Below are 23,157 nucleotides of genomic sequence, written 5' to 3'. Positions count from 1 at the left end.
TTACCAAATAACATTTTATTTTGCCAAAAACTTATCAAGAACAACAAATACACTACAAGCACTTTTAGTATCTTGTAATATATCATAAATATACAAGAAAATAAAACTTTTTGTAATAATTCCAAATTGAGAAAAAAATCACAATTACTGATTTTTGTTTTACTTACACTCCATACAATGGCTGAAATGAAATGAACATTGTATATGTTTATGTAAATGTTATGTATAATTTTATTTAGGTTAACAGAATAAGCCTCATTAAACACAGTTGAATTTCTTCTAATAATGGTGAAGAGAACATTGTAACCTTATTTATATCAAGATTCCTTACATTTCTTAATAATTACCACTGAGTTCAGAGATACTGATTATCAAATAAGCAGAAGTATTTGGAGACTGAGTGGTGGAATAGGGTTGGAAAGACTGCCAAAAAATAAAATGAAAGAAATGGAGCAATTCAGCATCTTAAAATCATTACTGCACTTGCTAATAATTCTGTTACTTGTGTCTGTCTTTTATCAACATGCAGCCAAAGTATATCTTCATTACAGCTAAATGCTATTTATTTTAAACCATACTTCAATCTTAGCAGTGACTTCTAATGAACAGATCCAGAAGTGTTTTGAATTCATGTTATCTGGCTCAATTTTTAATAAAATTATTAGAAACACCAAGCATAATTCAGAATGGGTTAACACTATAAAATATTAAATCTTAAGATAAATTCTCAATGAAATGCTAGCACTTACAGCCACTTTTTATTTTATTCATAGTGCAGAATATGTTACAGGATTTTTGTGGACACTGAACAAATGTACTTACAGTAGTTCCACCAGAACAGACACATCCCTTTCTAAAGACAGTAAATGATGAGAAAACATTCCTTCATCAGAGAAAAAATTCCTACTGAATTTTGAGGCACTAACAGGAGCACTTCTGCTGCAGTGGTGGTGGCTGATATGTGAGCCGCACATTCTTCCCAGCAGTAGCCTTTGAAGCTTCTGATTCCATGCTCTCTGACATCTTCTCACAAATGATGTCCACAAGACGCTCAAAGACCTGTTTCACGTTGATATTCTCCTTCGCACTGGCTTCAAAGTAATCAAACCCTAGTTTTTATTTTGGAGCAAAGTAAGAGAAATCAGTGATCAGCTTATCCCAAGGTTGCACTTCATACTACTTTAGAGTTAAATCTTCTGCTCAGTTCATAAGCAGCTGGTTTCTTACAAGAACAACACCTCAGGTTCAGAGGATGTAAGATGGTTTGTCATTGTCTCACACCATATAAAAGAAAGTTTCTGAAAGCATTTAATCTGTGACTGGTCCAACTGGGGGTATGTATTCCAGATTCTGCCTACTTGGGTTCTGCAAGATTTCCATAAGAAGCTCAGTAGTCCATTAATGTATCTGTGCAACATAAGGGTGTATTCTGAACATCCTCACTAGTAAAATGTAACTAATAAGTGATTTTGAATTTGAAGTTTTGCTAATAACATAAGAAAAGCTTTTCCAAATCTATGGAAATTCTTAATCATTCAGCTCATGGTTGTCCCAAATATGCTTTTTCAAAGGACAATTTAACCTGAACTTGTTTTTCCTTGAAGTCATTTTGCTTTTCATCCAAGAAGCTTTTTCACTTCTCATCTAAGAAACTTTTTCAAAACTAAAGAAGCTTCTTGGATGACAAGCAAAATTAAATACATCTTGAAGACGACCTAAAGCAGTGGTAGGTTCCGGGCGATACAGCCCAGTACAGCCATACCGGGAGTAGCGGGGAGACGCGGCCACCATACCGGTACAGTGGCTCGTTTGGCCCATCCACCCCCCTGTGTTCTATGGGCATCTATGGGCACTTCTTCCTAGAAGTGAAGAAGCTTCTTGGATGACAAGCAAAATGTCTTCAAGGAAAAACAAAGTCTAGTTGCCTTTTGAAAAAAAGCACCTTTCGATTAGTAGTTGGTTCCGGACCCTGGCACAGCCAGTATACTGCGCACAGGGCTGAGCATCCTAGACGGGCATGTGCACAGTGTGCAGCGCTTGCGCGACCTCCCCCAGGCAGCTGGGTGTTGCAGGGCAGTGGTGTGCGCATGTGCACGCAGCGCACGTGCCCGTCTAGGATGCCCGGCCCTGTGCGCAGCATACTGGCTGCGCCGGGGTCCGGATCCAACCACTAACCAAAAGGTGCTTTTTTCAAAAGGCAACTAGACTTTCTTTGTTTTTCCTTGAAGACATTTTGCTTGTCATCCAAGAAGCTTCTTCACTTTTAGGAAGAAGCTTCTTGGATGACAAGCAAAATGTCTTCAAGGAAAAACAAAGTCTAGTTGCCTTTTGAAAAAATACCTTTGAGTCTTTCCGATCACATCAAGATGTATTTAATCCATATTTTTTTTAAGAAGCTGAATAATTAACAATCTTCTACTTCTTCATACTTCTAGGGAATGCATATATTAACCATTGGGTATGTCCATTGTGATGATGTGGGAAATTTATGGGTTTGGGGTCTTTTTCTCATAGAGCACCATTGATTTGTCAGATATACCTTTGCATCTCAATTCTCTTGTGGTTATTTCCCACTTTGCCTTTCTATAAATGTTCATAAGTACCAATAATTCGTGTGAGAGGTGTAATAATATTTAGTAGCAGCTATGGTAATGGGACCAAAGCATAGTACATACTGTATCTTTCTTTCCTGATAAAGGGATTGTTACTAATAAGTTTACATCCATGACTTAATTGCAGGCTCCTGGTTCTTCACTAAAATATTAAACAATGACAATTGTTTTTGTCGAAAACCTACATAATTTGTGATGTTTGAAATGTGACCTGGTAGCTGTCTTTGAATGTACACATTTTGTTAAACTATAACATTTAATCATGTATTGTAGGATTTCACAGCCACCTTTATCAGTGACATGATTTCTAGGAAATGTTTGGTGAGACAATGAATATGTGACTTTTTTTTTCTAGCTGTGCTGCTATACTCTTCAAAGATCTGAAACAGTTTGGCAATATCTCAGGCCTATAGATCCTATATGTGGAGTGGAATTCCCACAACCAGTCATTGATTGTCATATAAATATACTGCTGATAATTTCCCTCCTTGTTTCAATGTTTATCACTTCTATTACTTCCCTAAGAATTCTGGAAAAATAGCTGTTATAATTGCCAGGATGCTGACATTCCTCAGGCCTGTTTTGTGATTTGAATCTTGCCAGAGATGTTCAGCCAAAGCTGATGTGTATGTTTTTAAGCCTGATCTTCCTTTAATCTTCCTTGGTTTTGCATTCTACGGCACATTCAGTTTCTCTGATGCAACTGTACTTATATTTCATGTATTAATTCACTTCTTAGTTTTAGAAATTATCCTTGTTAAATCAATGGTACGATATTGTGCAAATCCAACTGTGCTTATTGAATAAAATCACCTTATTGGGGAGATGGGCGTCATATAAATTTAATGAGAAATTAAAGTGTATTTAAGCAATCTCATGTTTAGTGGGGTGCATAAGCCCAGCATTTATTTTTATGTGAGTCAATGTACTTCCAAGTCAGCTTTCAGTGATTACCTATTTGCGTGACACTGTAATCTTATCTGCTGCAAAGTAGTGGAAAGACAGTGATAAGTATCAGACTAAGATCCTGGAGCCATGACTAGAATAAACAAAAACAAGAAAACCCTGCAGATACAGAAATCTAGTTACATACAATTTAAACATCAGAGTACACAGTGGGGTTGAATGAAGGGTTAGGTAATGAGAGAGAAAGGAGAAGTTTTTAGAGAAGTTTAAGACTTGAACCCAGAGGTGGGCTGCTACAGGTTCGTCCAGGTTTGGGAGAACCCATTGCTAAAGTTATGGCTGGTTCGGAGCACCTCCAAATCCCATCTCTGGCTGGCTATGCCCTCCATGCCCCACCCCTGCCAACGCCCCTCCCAGGAGTCTCCACACGGCCCGTTTTGGATGCGAGATAAGTGCAAGGGTCACAGTGGAGGCTTGAGGAGGGGGAATTACGGATATTCCAGAAGGCCTCTGGAGCCCAGGGGAGGCAGTTTTCGCCCTCCCAGAGGCTTGAGGAAAGTCTCCATAGCCTGGGAAAGGTGAACCCCCCCCCCCTGCCGTGGTGCAGGACTAGGCCACATTCACCATAGCCACGCCTACCCAGCAACTGAGCAGAGAACCCGTTGCTGAAATTTTTGAAGCCCACCCCTGCTTGAACCCTGATACAAACTGAGATGTCAGAATAGAAGCATAAGCAGAAGGCTGGTATAGTTATAATGGCATATGAAATGGATCAATTCATTAATAGGTATACTGGACAAGGAGAGGAACAGGAAAGGGTAGGCACAAAGTTTAATCTGAAAGGGAAAACACAAAGCAGTAAGAAGGCCTGTTGTGAAATAAAGTAATGGGGAAAGGATTCCTACAGGCCTTACTTGAGTCAAATATTGGAACTGGAAAACATTGCTAACTCAATTTTCATGTTTAGAGGGATAAAAACCTTAGACACAATGACAGACATATGGCTTTGAAATTATCTCAACACTGATTTGTCTGCTGATAATAAATAATATCTGGAAAAGCTGGTAAAGATGAAATGTGGCTATAGGTCGGGGAAGAAAGGGAGAGGAGGAGGAAAAAAATAAGATAAGGTTGATCATGTACCCAACTGTTCAGCCAAATGTTTTCCTTTTTCAATAGGAATAATTCTTTCATCCTCCATATCACACTTATTCCCCACCAGAATAACTTGCGCATTATCCCAGGAATATGTCTTTATTTGAGTGGCCCTGTAAAAAAAAAAAAAGACAACAATCTGATTTGCTGTGAATTGTAGCTACAGAAATCCATCAACCTCAAAACAACAGCAACAGCTTGAAAACATCCAGTGTTGTTGTTACAAAGATATTGTTGTTACTATTATTACAAAGCATTTCGTTCTAGAAATTCCCATTGCTTTACATGTGAGCCAACACCTTAGTATTTGCCTATAAAATTAGCTTAGAATACTGTTTCTTAAGATACGTTCATTGGAAGAGCTCTATTTTCCAAGCTATTCGGCAAGTCTTGTGCAGCTCCAACTAGCAGACCTGCAAGCTTTCCTTTAACAAGCCTGGCTCAAATATTGATGAAATAGGCTATCATGTTCATTTATCCCATTTAAATTCATAATGCATATATTAAAAATAAAGGGAAAAAGTAGGTTTAAAAGATGTTTTACTTCATTACCCCTTCTCTTTTCTATATTTAGAATTTGAAAAGCTAATGAAAATGCTTTTAGAAGGCATCACGAAGGCAAAAATACTCTTTTATATCCTGCAGGGGGAGCCACAAGGTTAAAAACATGAATTAATTCAAGTAAACCACATTGCCCTGTAATTTTAATATACTTCAGCTAGCCAGCATACTTACCATGAACAATTTCTACCGAATTAAACAGACCCAAGTTAATGGAATATTTCCATATATCTCCTCCTATTTATATTGTCAAAATCTGAGTCTTTGAGATTGCTGACGGAGTTTGCTTTCTGATTTAAAATTATCACATATGATAATTCATTTATTCATTATCACATACACGATAAAGATAGAATTCATTTCTACAATCTTTTTGATTATCAGTGGTCAATCCACACTGAGCCTCTCATCTAAAAACAGTGTCAGCCAGTCAAAATGTATGCATTTTTTTCAGCACACCTGTTGAATATTTATCACTAGCCTTGCTGATAGGGCCTAGTTTAAATCAATGTTGGAATAGTAATAACTAATCTAGGAAGAGCCAATGGCAATTTTTTGGCATTTCAGCACCCATTGGTAATGAAATGATACTCTTAAGCTTCACACTTTAACAGCTCTAAGTGTAATTAGTACCATAGTTAATGTTGATGGTGAATTCTCCCACCGGCAAGCCTATACAAATTTATCTGAGAATAAATATGGAATTCAGTGATGCTTACTTCTGAAGAAGTCATTGAAAATTGCAGACAATTTCATAACATATTTAGGTTTGGATTTTTTCACAGCTGTTTGCAGTTGCATGAGTTGCAGAGATATAGTTAAAATAATGTTAAGGCTAAATATTAACTAAGATTCTTTCCATACTAAGAGAAATATTATGCATGGTAATATATACGAAGATGTATTTTGGCAGCCATATCATGATTCAACATTCCTAGTTATGGTCTCAGATTTTATTTCAGTGCAAAAATTATGGGGAAATAAAAGATCTTAGAACATGATGCTGCAAATGCCTAAATTTTATATGTTTGCAGAATATAATACATTTCTTCTTGTTGGCTCTGGGAAATTGTAGCAATACAAAAGTCTAATCTATGCAGGTTTCTGAAAAAAAAATCACAGAAGCTTTCTCCAATTTGATCAACTCACTGGCACATTATATCCCACTCAGGTGCAATGGTTACCGGTACTTAGCTATATCATACTGCCCCACATTCCACAGGGCCAGTCATATCATGGGAAAACATTTCTGGGCTTTGGCTTCACTAATCTCTCCAAAATGGGGGACAATGTTGCTTCTCTTATCACAATTAAAATAGTCAGGGCCTTTTCTAAAAGGAGAGGAAGTCTTTCAGGTAACTGGGTATATCTCCAGATTAATTTGTATCAACCCATTTTATATAGTTGAGGTGGCAAAAACGGCAGTGACATAGAAACACAGTGTACATTTTCAAAATTTAAAAGTGTACATTTTTGTCACAAGACACTTTCCTTTTTCAATGGCTATGCTCAATACAATAGTCACTCTAAAAGCAGTAGTTTCTCCTCCTTATCTACTTCCTTGTACTTCATTGAATTAGGGAGGAATCTCCCTGAGCTAGCTTTGAATATTATCTTATTGTTGTGATTTAAAATGCTTCAGTTTAGGTAATGGTTCCTGCATATTTCTACCAATGTCATCTTCCTTACTCTGCACAATTATCTTCTTTTCAGTGTGGCATTCTGTCTGTTTGCCATATGATATTTGTATTAGTCCATTATGTGTACACAGGTTTATAGCATTAATCAGTAAAGCAAAGGAAATTAGAGCAATATAACCTGTAAGCCATAGTTACCTCCTTTGCATCTCCAAGTTTTTCCCCCTCACTGAATAATGAGATGATTAAATTGAGCAACGAACGTGGCCTTTTCTCTCATTCCTTCCCATTTTTCTAGTTTTGGTATGAAATGAGGTGTTCAGCACTTCTTCAGAGCTGACTGTACATCTTGAACTTTTCACAGAGTGATACAACTTGTGAAGTGCCTGTTCTATTAACATTGAATACGTTTTAGTCCTTGACACTTTTTTGCTTTACAGGTTTTTTAATTAGGTTATTTTTTTCATCTTGCATTCATCTCCTGAATATTACATTCCCACTGATGTTAGTGTAAATAGGCCAATGAGTTCAAGGAAGATTTAATAATGGTTAGGGAAGATGTAATGAAATCAGTAGGATTTAAGTTAGTCATGATTTATTTAAATGCCACTGATTCCATTGGGTCTAATTCTGCTTAACACTCAGGACAGGGCCACCTTCTGCTTAATATACAGGACAGGACAAAGCCATAATTTTAGCAAAAATGCACAAGGAGCTGGAACATAACCTAGAACAGGGGTCACCAACCCCTGGGCTATGGACTGATACCAGTCCGTGGCCAGTTAGGAACTGGTCTCACAAGTGAGCAAAGCTTCATCTGTCCGTGCGCGGGATCTAGGTAGAGCACAAAACCACACACAAACCCCTGCTCCATGGAAAAATTGTTTTCCCTAAACTGATCCTTGGTGCTCAAAAGGTTGGGGACAACGGGTGGGATTCTACCGGTTCAGACTGATTTGGACGAACTGGTAGCTCTGATGATCAGCTGGGAGCGAACCGGTTCTCCCCGACGATCAGATGGCCACACCTGCCTGCCCGTCCTATTTTCCTACCTTTATGTTCTCAGCTGATTTGTGCAGCAGAGCAGATTGCCACATGAATCAGCTGTGTTACTCCTCCGAAGAAACCGGGAAGTGAAGATTTCTTCAAACTGTGAAACTGGTTGTTAAATTGGGAGGATCCCACCACTGTTGGGGACCACCAACCTAGAATGTTACCAGTATGTTTCATTCATTTGATTAAGCGTGATTTGTTTCTGTCTGTATGTGTTTAACCACCTTTAGCCCATTTTGAAACTCTCATTACAGTTTCAGTGTTTCTTCCATTAATGCGAGAGGAAAGTGACCCATCAATCTTGTTGGCAGCCAAAACTGTAAAAAGTTGGTGTTGGTGAGACTTTGGGACTCAGATTACCACAACCTCACCCACAGCCCTGAGGAACTTTTGAAACTTTCTTTAATAGTTCTAGTTTGGGTGTTTCTTTTATGCTCCCTATCCAAGAGTTCTCTTGGAGACAATCTAGGACACGTATGGCATGCATGCCAGAGGTGGCATGCAGAGCCCTCTCTGTGGGCATGCGTGCCATCGTCAGTTGGACTTTGGGTTTCTGATGCTCTGGTGCATGCGAAGACCACGCATACATGTGTGCGCCAGCCAGCTGGTCTTTGGGCTGCCGGCGATCCAGCACATGCGTTCCATTTTGGGCACTCGGTGCCAAAAAGGTTCATCATCACTGATTTAGGGTGCCTCTGAAATGAGCCTGGGGATGACCCAGAGATAACCCACTCCTGTTGGTCTGAACAGCCTGCTGTGGAAATTCCACTGTCATTTAGTCATTCATCACAGTGCCTTCATGGCCGTTTTGTCTTTGGTCAACAAGAGATGGTAAACACCTGGCCTGTTTTTCTTTGCACTGGAATAGCAAACTCTCAGAGGATTGATAGAGCTGTCTACTAGCAATGCTGCTATTTGACATGTGTATGTGCTGTGCATATTATAAAGTGTGAAAAATATGTAACACGGAGATACAAATGTGGAATGGAGGGTTGAGGTAGAGAAGGTTTCTTTGCATGGTCATAAGCAATTCATAGAGAAGAAGAAAGGAATGAAAAATCCAAATGCACAAAAGCACCAAGGCCCCTCTAGTTTCATTTATTCTGCCATTTAATTAAAATCAGTTCTTCCAATCATTAAGCCAGACTTTTGGTAGTGGGTGGTGGAGATCATCTCAGAATAGGGAGGTTGGAATTCAGACAATCTCCAAATGGCACCATCTATGAAATCATTTCATAGGATTATCACTCTCTTGCAAGGAGCAAAATGCCTCTAGGAAATGCCTCTGGGAAGCATCTAGGAAATATGGTATTAAAAATATGGCTAAGAAAATAAATACTGGTAATCCAAATTAAAGATTGAGCTCTCAACAATATTCAGTGCACATTCAGGCCAACAACTTGTGATTGCTTTTTCCTTTGGGACGTATTGGTGGAGGTGGGAGGAAGAAATGTAGTGTGGCAGCTACAGTACAGTAAAGACAGTGTACCTTATACCAATATACGTTTCTTCTGTCACAAGAGTGAGAAAAGCACAGTAACATGGTCATAACAAAGAGCTCTTAGAGAATCACTCTCTTAATACACAGTGATTTCCCCAATTCTTGCATAATGAAAATGCAATCACCCAAGTTGCTCTGAAACGTGTGAATTTAATTGTGCAGTTTAAGCTGACAGATCCTTCCAATAATATTGCATGCTGTTTTGCTGACCTAGAACCATGCTGTTAAACTCACTGATGGGGAATGTTTGACTCAATCTGACCACATTACTGAGGGCAGCAGCAGGCACATGATCCGAACTGGCACAGTACAAATTTGCTACAAGAAGTAATATATTTCTCTTTTTATGAAAAAAAGCATAAATTAAAACCACTCCTTGATATGTGAAATAATTATTGCAGGGAGGTGCGATTTAAAGAGCAACAAGGCTATCAGCTGCCTGGGAAGTGTTGCATTGTCACAGAGTTAGGGTTGCCATTGCCTTCCTACCACAGTGAGAGCTGTCTGAAGACCAGAAAGACAATGGATGAACATTCCCTATTACCATTTCCCAAGGATTCCTCTGTTGCCTTTTACATCCTCTGCTGTCAAGGAGAGAGGAGGACTTCTTGTTTAAAAATAATTATGCAGGAACCTTATCATGGAAATTATATATGTGAACTGAAGGCAAACAAACCTAACCAAATTATCATTTTTGGGTGCTAGAAGTGACCTAGAAGGCTGACAGATTTTCATGTCCTCCCCACAGAATGCCATGGACTTGAGATTATTTTTGTATAATTTTATATAGGACTACTGATAATTATATTATGGTAATTCTATGGAACTTCTAAGCCTGTGAAGGTGAACCTATGGTATGTGTGCCACAGGTGGCACGCAGAGCCCTCTATGTGGGCACACGGGCCATCACCCGAGCTCAGCTGGTGGAGTGCAGGGGACATCAGGCATGCAAGCATGGGGTGCGGGGTGCATGGAGGGAGGGGTCGCATACACATTGCATTATGGGTGAGTGTGCACACACTTTCAGCATGCCACAAGACAATGGTTAGCCATCACTGCTTTAAGCCATTAAATCAAACAAGTTACTCATGAAGAAATGCAAACCAAAACACCCCTAAGAAATGACTGTCTCCTGCCTGGAGGACATTATTAGGTAATTGTTTCACTTAACATTAGTCAGCCCCATTGATTTTAAGAGGATTTTGTCTCTAATGAACGATGCAATATTGCACTCAACTTCTACCCAAGCCTTTCTGGTCCATGAAATGAAGTGTCTGTGTGTGTAAATAGAGGTCATTTTTGCATTTCAAATAGCTGTAACTTTTTCACTCACTTCTGTGAGATGGGCAGCCATATAAATGTGATTAATTTGTAAATAAGTTGAGATCAAAATGAATAAAACCTAGATTTACGTAAATCTGAAACACCCGTATGCTGTTATCTATTATAAACAATATTTCACAGTATTCATGATACATTTCAAAATATGGCTGTGGTTGAGAAGAACAATACTTTATTCTACTCATTTTATTGCGGTTGGTATCTTCGCCCTGCTGACGCCAATAGGACCAAACATATCCTTCATACCCCTGCATGGTTCTAATTTTTAAAACATTTGTTTTCAATTATAAAATGGGAAAGTGGTAAACTCCAGTCTCTAGTATTATCTTTATGTCCAGAAATGCTTTGGATCCTTCATGGTACCATCAATATTCTCCACAAGTGAAAATGACCAGCTGTTATTATGGCCCAGTGGCTTTTTCTGCAAAGAAAAACGGCAGGTATAAGCTTAGAGCTACCAGGATCATCCTGAAGAGACAGGCTAGAGGGGAAGGATCACTTCCTTGAAGATATTTTGATGCTATCCATGTCTATTCTGACAGCCATTGAATTAAGGTCAATCTGTGCAGAATAACTGTCTGCTCTGTATTTGAGTGCTGATTTTACTTATTTAGGGACTTTATGGTGGCCTTACTTGCTAGCTTAAGATGTCTAGACCAAAAAGCATGCTTTGCCACCAAGATGTGACATCTCGATACATTTTAGAGGTTCTGAAAAGTGGACTTCATTCGTTCCAGGATTTTTGACTAGTGGAAGACACCCTTTTCCCATCTAAATCTAAAATGTATTCAAGTATATTGGATCACTGCCAAATGTTTTGAATCAGAATTATATTCAAAGAAATGTTGTGTCAGTGTTTGAATGTTGGACAACATACTGTCACACAGATGGTAAAATGATGTATAGCTTCTGGTAATACAGACACACTCTGTATAATTAGAGTTGCTCTGAAATCTCATAAATAAACATTAGGCAGGACTGATGTTATTCATTGACATTGTGAAATGAACTTGAGTTGACAGTGAATGCCATTAGAAGAATATTTGGACTACAAAATAGTCCAGGAAAAGGGGGAGAAAAACTGATGTGCATTAATGGAGCATCTTTGAGGACATTCAACATCCTATGCATATTTTATCTGCTGCAATCAAGTCCCATTGTATTCTGTGGTAGCTCTTTCTGAGGATGGAATTGGACTAGAAATCTGAAATTATTGTACACATTTGACAGAATCAAAGAAAATAATTAAATGAAGGAACATAAAATTAGGTCAAAACATTTGTTAAACAGCTGGATTTCCTTTCCTGTCTTACAAAATTTGGTGTAAGCTGATCTCATACATGATCACCTTTGCTGAAACTGTTTTTTTTAAAAGATATAACTTTGAACTGTCCCTACCAGTCTTGTATAGCATTGAAGGACTCCTCACAAGTAACATCATACATCAGGATGAATCCCATTGCTCCTCTGTAATAAGCGGTCGTGATGGTCCTGTACCTTTCTTGTCCAGCTGTATCCTAAGTAAAGTAATAAGTAGAAATAGTATGAGCTTTATGAGTTTTTCCTGGGCCTAATCCTATTGATAATACAATAAACATTTTGTGTGTTTGGTTTTTCTTCTGCCAGAACACTAGATTCATGTTATCCAGTAAGGAAACTATTTTCCGTGAGCAAAATTTAATTCCCACTGGGAAATCATGAAGTAGGCAAATAATATTGCATTGCATGTTACCTTTGTAACATTCCATTAATTTCTATTTAGAGAAATAATTCTGGTCTCACTTTGAAGTACAGTCAGATTTATCACACCACTTTTTCCAACATGCAAGTATCAATGCAATGAAAAGCTTATAAATAAATCCAGCCATTAAATGGGCCTTCTATGAATACTTTCCTATGATATGCATAGCACAAGAGAAGTGAGCACTCCGCAAAGCCAGAGCTGCAAATGCTGCTGCAACAATGGTGCCCACACCTGTCTGTCCAACATGTGGTAGAACATTTCATGCTCGTATAGGCCTTACCAGCCACCTGCGGACACATGGTGGACAGCTGACAACCTGTTAGATGTCAAGGTCCTCTTTGAACACAATGGACGAACATCATCCTATGACATATAGCCCTGGGGAAGATATCAGTTTTCCCCAGTTTACTGCTCTTGCGGGATCATATTTTCCATTAATTCCCAAATTGTGCTTTCTTAAAATTGTAGTTCAGCACAGTTGGTGCCCTCCAGGTGTTTAGGATTATAATTCTCATGAACCCATGATCTCTGACTATAAGGTATTGTAAAAGGGGATTATTAGAAAGCTGTAGTCCAGGTTGCTTCACACTCTAGTCCACTGCTCTGTTCTCAAGCTTTCCATGCGCCTTATAATCACAAGGAGTCTAGACACACTTTTCCCTCTAACAAATGTTATTAAAAGGCAAAACTTTTGCCAGATGCCACTTACTTCATCAGATGCAAAGAGAGGCTTGTCTAAAAAAAATTATAACAAGTTAAAACCCCATTGTATTTGCTAAAATGTTTTGAAATAGTCTGACATAAGGTACTCCTTGACTTTCAACCACAATTAAACCCAAAATGTATGTCGCTAAGCGAGACATTTAAGTGAGTTTTGCCCCATTTTATGACCTTTCCTGCCACAGTTGTTAAGTGAATTACTGCAGTTGTTAAGTTAGCAACTTGGTTGTTAAGTGAAACTGGCTTCCCCATTGACTTTACTTGTCAGAAGGTCATAAAAGCTGATCACATGACTCTGGGACACTGGAACCATCATAAATATAAGTCAATTGCCAGGTGCCTAAATTTTGATCACAGGGATGCTACAACGGTCATAAGGGTGAAAGAATCATAAGTCACTATTTTCAGTGCCATTGTAACTTCGAATACTCACTGAACGAACTGTTGTAAGTTGAGGACTACCTGTAGTTGAGTTCAGCCATCTCTTATTTATTGGTGCTGTTAAAGTTTACATCCCCCCCGCCCCCAATGACCACTTTGAGATTTGCCACCGTGTGTCCTGGGTTTTGAAATGGTCCAATAAGTACCTTGTCCTTGCTTTAAATCCTGTTATCATGCTTGCGTCCATTAATCCTTATGGGCAAAGTTTGCCCCATTTGTCTACTGTGCCTTGCTGGGCATCTGATGAAATGAACTGTAGCTCATAAAGTGAATTCCTTTTAATAAAATGAGTGAGGCAGAAAAGGTGCTACCACAGCATAGGCTAACATGGGTCTCCACCCATAGCAGCTTACAGCTACTCTGATTTGTTCCCACTACAGACATTCAAAGTGTTTATAAAAACACAATTGCTTTTTAAAAAAATATTCCATTTGCAAAGCTTTCAGCAGACAGTGAAAGTATTAAACAGCAGCAGGGGAAGCAACAGCCTTATCTTTAAGCACACACTTGGTATTACAGCAGCTCCCCCCCCCCTGATGTGACCTATCTTCAGTCTGCTGCTTCTCAATCTTAAATTTTTAAAAAATGTCTCTGCCTCAGACATGATGAATGGGAAAGCCTCCTCTTTCGCCTATCTACTCCGGGAAGATGTAACATTCTGAAAGGTTCTTATTGATCAAACACCGTATACCATGAAATTCACTAACTTGCAAAAGGGCTTCAAAGGAAAAAAATCTACTGGTACAAGCTATAATTCAACTATGCAGGAAATGACCTTAACTTTAATTATAGTAAAATCAGTGGTTAAATTCAATTTTTTTTACTACCGGTTCTGTGGGTGTGGCTTGGTGAGCGTGGCAGGGGAAGGATTCTGCAAAATCTCCATTCCCTCCCCACTCCAAGGGAAGGTTAGTGTAAAATCCCCATTCCCACCTCACTCTGGGGCCAGCCAGAGGTGGTATTTGCTAGTTCTCCGATTACTGAAAATTTCCACTATCGGTTCTCTAGAACCTGCTGAATTTCACCCCTGAGTAAAATCCTTGCATATGCATTTGGCTGTAAGTCCCATTAACTGGATTCACACATTGTGCTAAGTCATGTCTTTTTTTAAAATCCTGATTTGATGAAATACACTATTGGCTACATTCACACATGTTTGGTACAATTGATGGTTTACAAATCACGACTGAATTCACCTTGCAAAGAAATCAGATTATAACTTACCAAATTCAAGATACTTGCTTTGTTTAAGCGCTTAAATTGGACTCGGAAGAAGCTATTTCAATGGGAAAGTAATGAAAGAGACTTCAGGGAAGTCTCTACCTATTGCATTGATGATATTACCTAATTTGGTAATAAAATGTCTACAAGAAAATAAGCAAGCTCACAGAGCACCAAGGACCCACATTTCAACCCTGAGCTACAAATCTTCTCTTCTATCACTAACATCTACCCACCTGTGCAGCTATATTTTCAGTCAATTGCAAGTTCTGAAAATGTACTGCAGTAGTCTAATCTTAAAGTTATCAGTGAAGACCAGGGGTGTCAAACCTGATTTCATTGAGGGCCGCATTAGAGCTTTGTTTTACCTTGGAGGGCTGGGGTGGGCGTGGCCGGGATGGGCATGGCTAGCTCGACGTCACTCCAGTCGGGGGCACCTGTGATGGCCTGAGCACTCTGCCAACAAAAAGAGGATCCTGAGCTCCATTTTCACTGGCAGAGGGTTGCAGGAGGCTGTGGCGGCCGAAAACAGAGTTCAGGACCTTGCATAAGCACGACAGGCTGGTCCTTCGCTGTTTCCCGAGTGGCTCCACAGGCCAGATCTAAGTACCCTCCGAGCCAGATCCAGCCCCCGGACCTTGAGTTTGACACCCCTGATGTAGACTCTTATTCCTTTTTTTTCAGGTAGGGTCTACTACTTGCTTTACCAGACAAAGCTAATGAGGACGAAGTGCAATAGAAACTAGAAGGGACATTTAAAAATGTTTCTCATTCCTTTGCTGTGGCAAGCAAAAAGCTAGATGCAGAAGGCCTTGAGGAGTTGGCGAAGAGAACATTCTTTTAACTCTGGGGAAATGTGTGCAATGTTTAGCCTATTAAGCAGCTGAAACTTTCACTACTCTTACACAGGTTCAAATAGAAACTGTGTTCAATTTTATTCTTGCCAGACCCCTGGACAATCTAGGTGTGGAACAGACTCTCTAGATATGTGGTGTTTCTGATGATCCACAAATGACACTCTGTAACAACAAATGCAGTCTGAACACCATGCAAAACAAGTAGCATGATAAACAAAGCATCTCTTTAGCAATAGCAATAGCAATAGCAGTTAGACTTATATACCGCTTCATAGGGCTTTCAGCCCTCTCTAAGCGGTTTACAGAGTCAGCATATTGCCCCCAACAACAATCCGGGTCCTCATTTTACCCACCTCGGAAGGATGGAAGGCTGAGTCAACCCTGAGCCGGTGAGATTTGAACAGCCGAACTGCAGAACTGCAGTCAGCTGAAGTAGCCTGCAGTGCTGCATTTAACCACTGCGCCACCTCGGCTCTTTACATCATGTTTCAGACTGATATCCATCTTAGTGTTTTGCAGTAAGAAATTTTTGTGGCTTTTAAAAGACAAGTCCACTTTTCATACAGAATGTATTAATCTGTCTGTTTGGGAATGAAGGCATTTTTCTTTTATTTTCCCAAGTTAAAAGCCCAACACTACATCTAAATTTACCTGCAGCTTTTGCCTTGTGCTATTGCATTCTATGTCAAGAAGATTAGCAAGCAGCCATGTGGTGCATTGTGTAGAAATAAAAGCTGCTCTTTCATTCAATTCCTGTAAACTGATTTTTTTTAAAGCATTTTATATGGGAATGTTAAACAGGTGTTTGCTAAAGCCTCTCACGCTCAGAACCTTTTCTATTATATAAATTCTTATCCCTCTCTTCTGAGAAGAAGAAAAACCCATGATAAAGTTGGCATTTACAGGAGCAACCATGATGATTGCTGTCAGAAAAAGAAAGGTTGCCCTTTGAGTAAAAAATCTTTTCAGGGTAACTTTATGTTAACCGTGATTATCACATTCTGATGACATGTACAGTATTTCCAATGCATGCAATATATGCAATTATATCCAATACTACTTTTATTATTTTTAATATAGTTTTGGTATGCAACCTTTTTAAACATACTTATTTTTACATAACCCCCAAACTACGTCACAAATACTTTGTGATAGATCTTTATAATTATATGAATGACATGCCCATTTATGCTGAATCTGTTCTGTCATATCACAGCAATTAATTATTCAACTCTTAACTTACAGTGGTACAAAAGATTCCATTGTTTGCTAGACATGTTACCTACTTCTGGTGTTTCATTTTAATTTGGTATTACATTAACACTCTGGCACCAAAATAATTTCACCAATTCAAATTTGCCCATGTTGGTTAAAATTAGTCTATGCTAATCCCTTGTGCTTGCCTCAGCAAAAATCATGAAGTGCGGACTGAATTTGTTATAAAACTGTACAGTAATTCCTCTAGTATGCATTAGTTATAGTATATAATTGATACCTCTGTAATTAGAAAAAGGAAAAAGAAAAAGAAATCTGACTTTTTCCCATATAAGTATTCCTTGATTAGTAGCCAAAACTGGGGCCAGAACTTGGTTGCTAAGTGCCGCAACCACTAAGCAGAAAATCTTTTGAATGCAGTGGATTTATGATGTCATTTCTGATTCAGTTGTTAAGGGAAGCATCACAAGACAGCAATTTTACAATTTAGTTTACCAGTTCTCCATTAACTCTGCTTCTCACAAGTTGGTTGAAAAGCACACAAATGGTGATCACCTGACTGTGGGAGGGTACAATGGTTGTAAATGCAAGGATTGGTCACAAAGTTGGTTTTTTTTTACATAGTCATAACTTCTAACAATTGCTAAACAAGGCAGTAAGTGAGGATTATCTTATTTTCTGAAAAGAGGATTTAGTTTATTTATGAATTAGATTTTTATCTTGCCTTTATTATTTTTATAAACAACTTAAAGCAGTGAACATACATAACAATCCTTTCTCCTCCTGTTTTACCCACCACAACCACCCCTGTGAGGTGGGTTGGGCTGAGACAGAGTGACTGGTCAAAGGCCAGCCAGCCAGCTTTCATACCTAAGGCAGGACTAGAACTGACAGTCTCTTGGTTTCCATGTCAACACCTTAACTACAGGGGTGAAATTCAACAGGTTCTGACAGGTTCTAGAGAACCGGTAGCAGAAATTTTGAGTAGTTCCAACAACCGGCAAATACTACCTCTGACTGGCTCCAGGGGAGGGAATATCCTTTCCCCCAGGAGTGGGGAGGGAATGGAGATTTTGCAGTATCCTTCCCCTGCCACACCCACCAAGCCACGCCCACAGAACCTATAGTAAAAAAAAATGAATTTCACCACTGCTTAACTATAACACCAAACTGTAATGAGTGGTGAATTAAAATGAATAAATCTCATTTTAATAATAAATATAAGGGAATTCTAAAATCTAGTAATTTCTCAGATATCAATTTGATGTGATAGCCAGACACCTAAACCAAACAAGATAACAAAGCAAGACTAAGCTGACATATAGGTTTTCTCCCACACATCTTGACAATCCTTCAGTTGTTAAAAGACACATATTCACAACACCCTGTTTCCCTGAAAAGAAGACTTCCCCGGATAATAAGCCCAATCGGGCTTTTGAGCGCATACACTACAGTAAGCCCTCACCTGAAAACAAGCCCTTCCTGAAAATATTGCAACACAGCAGCAGCCATGAAGTTACCACACTCGCTGCCTCCTGCACCTCAAAACTAATAAGACCTTCCTGAAAATAAGGCCAAGTGCTTATTTCGGGGGTCAAAAGAAAATAAGACCCTGTCTTATTTTCGGGAAAACATGGTCGTTTCAAGCAAGTCAATCAATTGTATGTATTTATTTTTATTTATTTATAAGACTTATAATTTATAGCAAACATAAATAGATTCTTGATGGCTCAAATAACAAAGCACAAAAATATCAAAAATATATTAAAAATACATTAAAAACTCAACCATGTAATACTGGTGTTAAATCCCCCAAACCCTTTGGAAAAATTCTGTTTTCAACTTTTCCCCAAATGGCAGACAATTTCAGGGACATCTGAACAGGAGGCCATTCCAGAGAGCTGGTCCCGTAATGGAAAAACTGATCTTCTGGATTCATCTCCCTGACCTTCTGAAAATGGAGAAAATAATCAAATGCTTCCTCCAGCATAACAGAAATGATCATGTACCAAGCCATACATGTCTTTATAGGTTAAGGCTAGCACTTGAAATTTTACCCAGAATCTAACAGGAATCCAGTGCAGGGCCTACAAGACAGGTATAATAGGTTCAGAGGTGATTGATTGATTGATTTGATTTTGATTTTATTTTATTATATTTATATGCCGCCCTTTTCCCCTGAAGGGGACTCAGGGCGGCTCACAATTCAAATCAGGGAAGGGGGGTACAGACAAAAAATAAAAAACAAAACATAACAATGCATAATTTAAAAACACACAACAGTCATACCATTCGAGACGGGGGCAACAGCTCTTTAGCCCCAGGCCTGTCGGAACAGCCAGGTTTTAAAGGCTTTGCGGAAGGCCTGGAGGGTGGTGAGGGTTCGAATCTCCACAGGGAGTTCGTTCCAGAGGGTCGGAGCAGCCACAGAGAAGGCTCTCCTCTGGGTAGTCGCCAGTCGACACTGGCCGGCAGATGGAATTCGGAGGAGGCCTAATCTGTGGGATCTAATCGGTCTAGTGGAGGTGATTGGCAGCAGGCGGTCTCTCAAGTACCCAGGTCCAATACCATGAAGGGCTTTATAAGTGACAACTAGCGCCTTGAAGCGTATCCGGAGACCAATAGGCAGCCAGTGCAGCTCGCGGAGGATAGGTGTTACGTGGGTGAACCGAGGTGCACCCACGATCGCTCGTGCGGCTGCATTCTGGACAAGCTGAAGTCTCCGAATGCTCTTCAAGGGCTGCCCCATGTAGAGCATGTTGCAGTAGTCCAGTCTAGAGGTCACAAGGGCGCAATACTGATGGTATTTTATCCCGTGCCGTCGAATGATCTCACCCAGCAGCTTCATGTAGATATTAAGCAGGAGGGGGGACAGGACCGAACCCTGTGGCACCCCATAATTCAGGGGCCTAGGGGTCGATCTCTGCCCTCCGACCAACACCAACTGCGACCTGTCCGAGAGGTAAGAGGAGAACCACCGTAGGACAGTGCCTCCCACCCCCACCTCCCGCAGTCGTCGCAGAAGGATACCATGGTCGATGGTATCGAAGGCCGCTGAGAGGTCAAGGAGCACTAGGACGGAGGCATAACCTCCATCCCTGGCTCTCCAGAGATCATTGATCAATGCGACCAAAGCGGTTTCCGTGCTGTAGCCAGGCCTAAATCCCGACTGGAAGGGATCTAGATAATCGGTTTCCTCCAAGGACCGCCGGAGCTGAAAGGCCACCACTTTCTCAACAACCTTCCCCACAAAGGGGAGGTTGGAGACTGGACGATAGTTGTTTAAGACGGCTGGATCCAAAGATGGCTTCTTCAGAAGGGGTCTCACCACCGCCGCCTTTAGAGTGGGGGGAAAGAACCCCTCCTGAAGGGAGGCGGTAATAACCGCCTGGATCCAGCCCCGTGTCACCTCCCTGCTGTTAGCGACCAGCCAGTAGGGGCATGGGTCCAGTACACATGTGGAGGCACTTACAGCTCCCATGGCCTTGTCCACGTCCTCAGGGGTAACAGCTTGAAAATCAATCCAGTGATGTCCTTCCAGATTCTCCCCTGGTGCCTCGGCTGGCTCTGCGCAATTGGAGTCCAGGTCCGTCCGAAGCCGAGCAACTTTATCCGCAAGGAATTGGACGTAATCTTCAGCTCTGCCTTGCAAAGGATCACTTGTATCCCTCCTGAACAAGGCGGCTGGGCGCGACTCAGCGGAAGCAATCAGAGAGGCAATGTGTGTTCTTTTTGTCGTCCTAATTGCCCGAAGGTAAGCTCTGATGCTGGATGTTAAAAGCGCTCGGTCTGACTCAGACTTACTGGATCTCCATCGTTGCTCTAGGCGTCTCTTTCGGCGCTTCATCTCCCGGAGTTCTTCAGTAAACCAAGGAGCCCTCCTGGATCCACTGCCTCGGATCGGCCGTAAAGGCGCAATCCGGTTAAGAGCTCCTGCCGCTGCTGAATTCCAAGCAGCAACCAGAGTCTCCGCCGGACTGCGGGCGAGGGTATCAGGAACAACGCCAAGCTCCGTCTGAAAGCCCAAAGGGTCCATAAGTCGCCTGGGGTGGAACCACCTAATCGGTTCCTCCTCCCTACAGTGGGGGTTTGGTCTCCGAAAGTCAAGCCTCAGTAGGTAGTGGTCCGACCATGACAGGGGTAAGATCTCGCTACCCCTCAAACCAAGATCACAACTCCACTGCTCCGAGAGGAATATGAGGTCGAGCATGTGACCCGCCAAGTGAGTCGGGCCCCGAATTACTTGGGTCAAACCCATGGCTGTCATGGAAGCCATGAACTCCTGCACTCCATCAGAGTGTTCACCGAGCGAAGGCAAATTGAAATCCCCCAGAACCATAAGCCTAGGAAACTCAATTGCCAGCTCAGCTACTGACTCGAGGAGCGAGGGGAGGGCTGCTGCAACGCTGTTGGGAGGCAGGTACGTTAACAGCAAGCCCACTTGACCCTTGAGGTCCAACTTCACCAGCAAGGACTCACACCCGACAAGCTCCGGAGCAGGGATCCTACGAGGTACTAGAGACTCTCGGATAACAATAGCCACACCCCCACCCCTTGACTGGGGTCGCGGCTGATGAAGCACCTGAAAACCCTCTGGGCACATCTCTATGAGGGGGACTCCTCCCTCCGGGCCCAGCCAGGTTTCAGTAATACATGCCAGGTCTGCCCTCTCGTCTAAAATTAGGTCCCGGACGAGGGGAGCCTTGTGAACTACAGACCTGGCATTTAGCAACAGCAGCCTGAGACCAGGGTCCTGATTACTCACGCCATCTGGTCTTGGAGTGGGACTCATAGGGCCGGAAGGAGGGATCTCTGTAAAGTAGCGAGCCCTCCTTCCCCGGTAATGGCCAGCCCTAAAGTCCCCGCCATATCTGCCCCTCCCTGTTAAGACCGTAATGCTCTGGCCCACTCCCGTGTCCGTAGTCCCTCCACCCACCCCCATAGCCCCCGCGTTTCCCGACAGGCCCTTCGAATCAATCATCCTCTCACACAAATACAGCCACTCATCCATGCATTCCCCACATAGGTCAATTAAAACACACAAAAAATACAACAGTAATAAAGTTAAAAAGTGGGTACAGTCATCAATCAGGCATACCATTCACACCGCATTCCTACAAAAAATTTTGGCGCACTGCGCAAGTATAGATTAATAACTGTGCAGATAGTTCTTAAAAATTTGAGGTAGCTGAGCACCAACAGTGGTATACAGGTGGTATACAGGTGGTAGCAGATGGTATACCTCGTTTTTGGAAAGATATAATAAAGGGTCCAGAGTCTAAAGTCCGGGGTGGCCGAGGTGGATCGTGAAAGAGGGGGGGGGGTACATTAGAAACATTAAGTCCCCTCTTATAGTTTTGCCATCTTCCGTCACTCCCTCCATTGGACAGATGTACCAGGGGGCAAACCAAGGAGCAGACTGTAGATGTTACCGACAAGTCCGAGGGCCTCCGCACTCGTTGTAAGTGCCCCCACCCATCCAGAGTCCAGCATGCCTCAGTGAGATGACTTGCGCGGGCGCTATCCAAGATGATACCCCAAGTTGTCCGATTCGCCCAACCTCAACGGGCGCCCAGGCCGTTCTCTCCCCCTCCGGGGTGATGGCAATCCAAAAAGGTCCCCAAGGGTTCAGCAAGCCGGACAAGCCGGGTGGGTGCAGTCAGAAGATGTTGCAGGTACCAAGAGATTGTAAAAAATGCTGCCATCATCCATATGCCGCCTGCAGCAGCGAGCAGAGAGGAGGCTGCACCAGAGAGAAGGGGGGGGAGGCCAAGAGAGCTGAGGTGGCCAGAAGCCAGCCACCCAGTCTCGGCAACGTAGATGGAAAAACTCAGCCACCCCTTCCTCAGGACGAGGTGCAGGTCTAACACAAGCCCAGATCTTAGTCTCTCACAGTCGGAAAAAAAACCGCTCGCCGCCTGCTAGCGCCACCCGCTAGCGCCGCCGAGGCCAGTATGGAAGCGCGTCCTCAGCGTCCTCAGCGTTCAAACCGCAGTGTTCCTAATTTAGCCCCAACGCTCCCAATAACCGCAGCAAGGGCCACGCAGTTCCCAACGGCCGTGGCTCTCTCAAGCCGCGGCGCTCTCAATCGATGTTCCTGGGGAGGGGGGGGATCCCACAGGCCACTCGATGCCACTCGCTCACGCCGTAAGATCGTTCAGCCGCAAAATTGTTCAAAGCGGCAGTGGCAGCG

General features: G+C 41.7%; 1 protein-coding gene across 1 annotated transcript in view; it reads right to left on the bottom strand.

The window, feature by feature from the left end:
- Window positions 1–23,157, bottom strand: part of RAB3B (RAB3B, member RAS oncogene family) — an 87,516-nt gene continuing 64,359 nt past the window's right edge. Inside the window, exons 3-5 of the mRNA XM_014056427.2 lie at window positions 12,165–12,283; window positions 4,662–4,786; window positions 1–1,109 (exon numbers count right to left, since the gene is read on the bottom strand). Coding sequence (XP_013911902.1) covers window positions 922–1,109; window positions 4,662–4,786; window positions 12,165–12,283 — 432 coding nt within the window. The 3' untranslated portion in view covers window positions 1–921. The remainder of the gene's footprint in view (window positions 1,110–4,661; window positions 4,787–12,164; window positions 12,284–23,157) is intronic.

This window comes from Thamnophis sirtalis, unplaced genomic scaffold, assembly GCF_051295495.1.
Source record: "Thamnophis sirtalis isolate CommonGarterSnake01/CBP01778 unplaced genomic scaffold, rThaSir2_p1.2 scaffold_7, whole genome shotgun sequence".
Classification (NCBI taxonomy): Eukaryota; Metazoa; Chordata; class Lepidosauria; order Squamata; family Natricidae; genus Thamnophis; species Thamnophis sirtalis.
The sequence above is the reverse complement of the archived record's forward strand: the minus strand, read 5'-3'. Positions and strand labels throughout refer to the sequence as shown.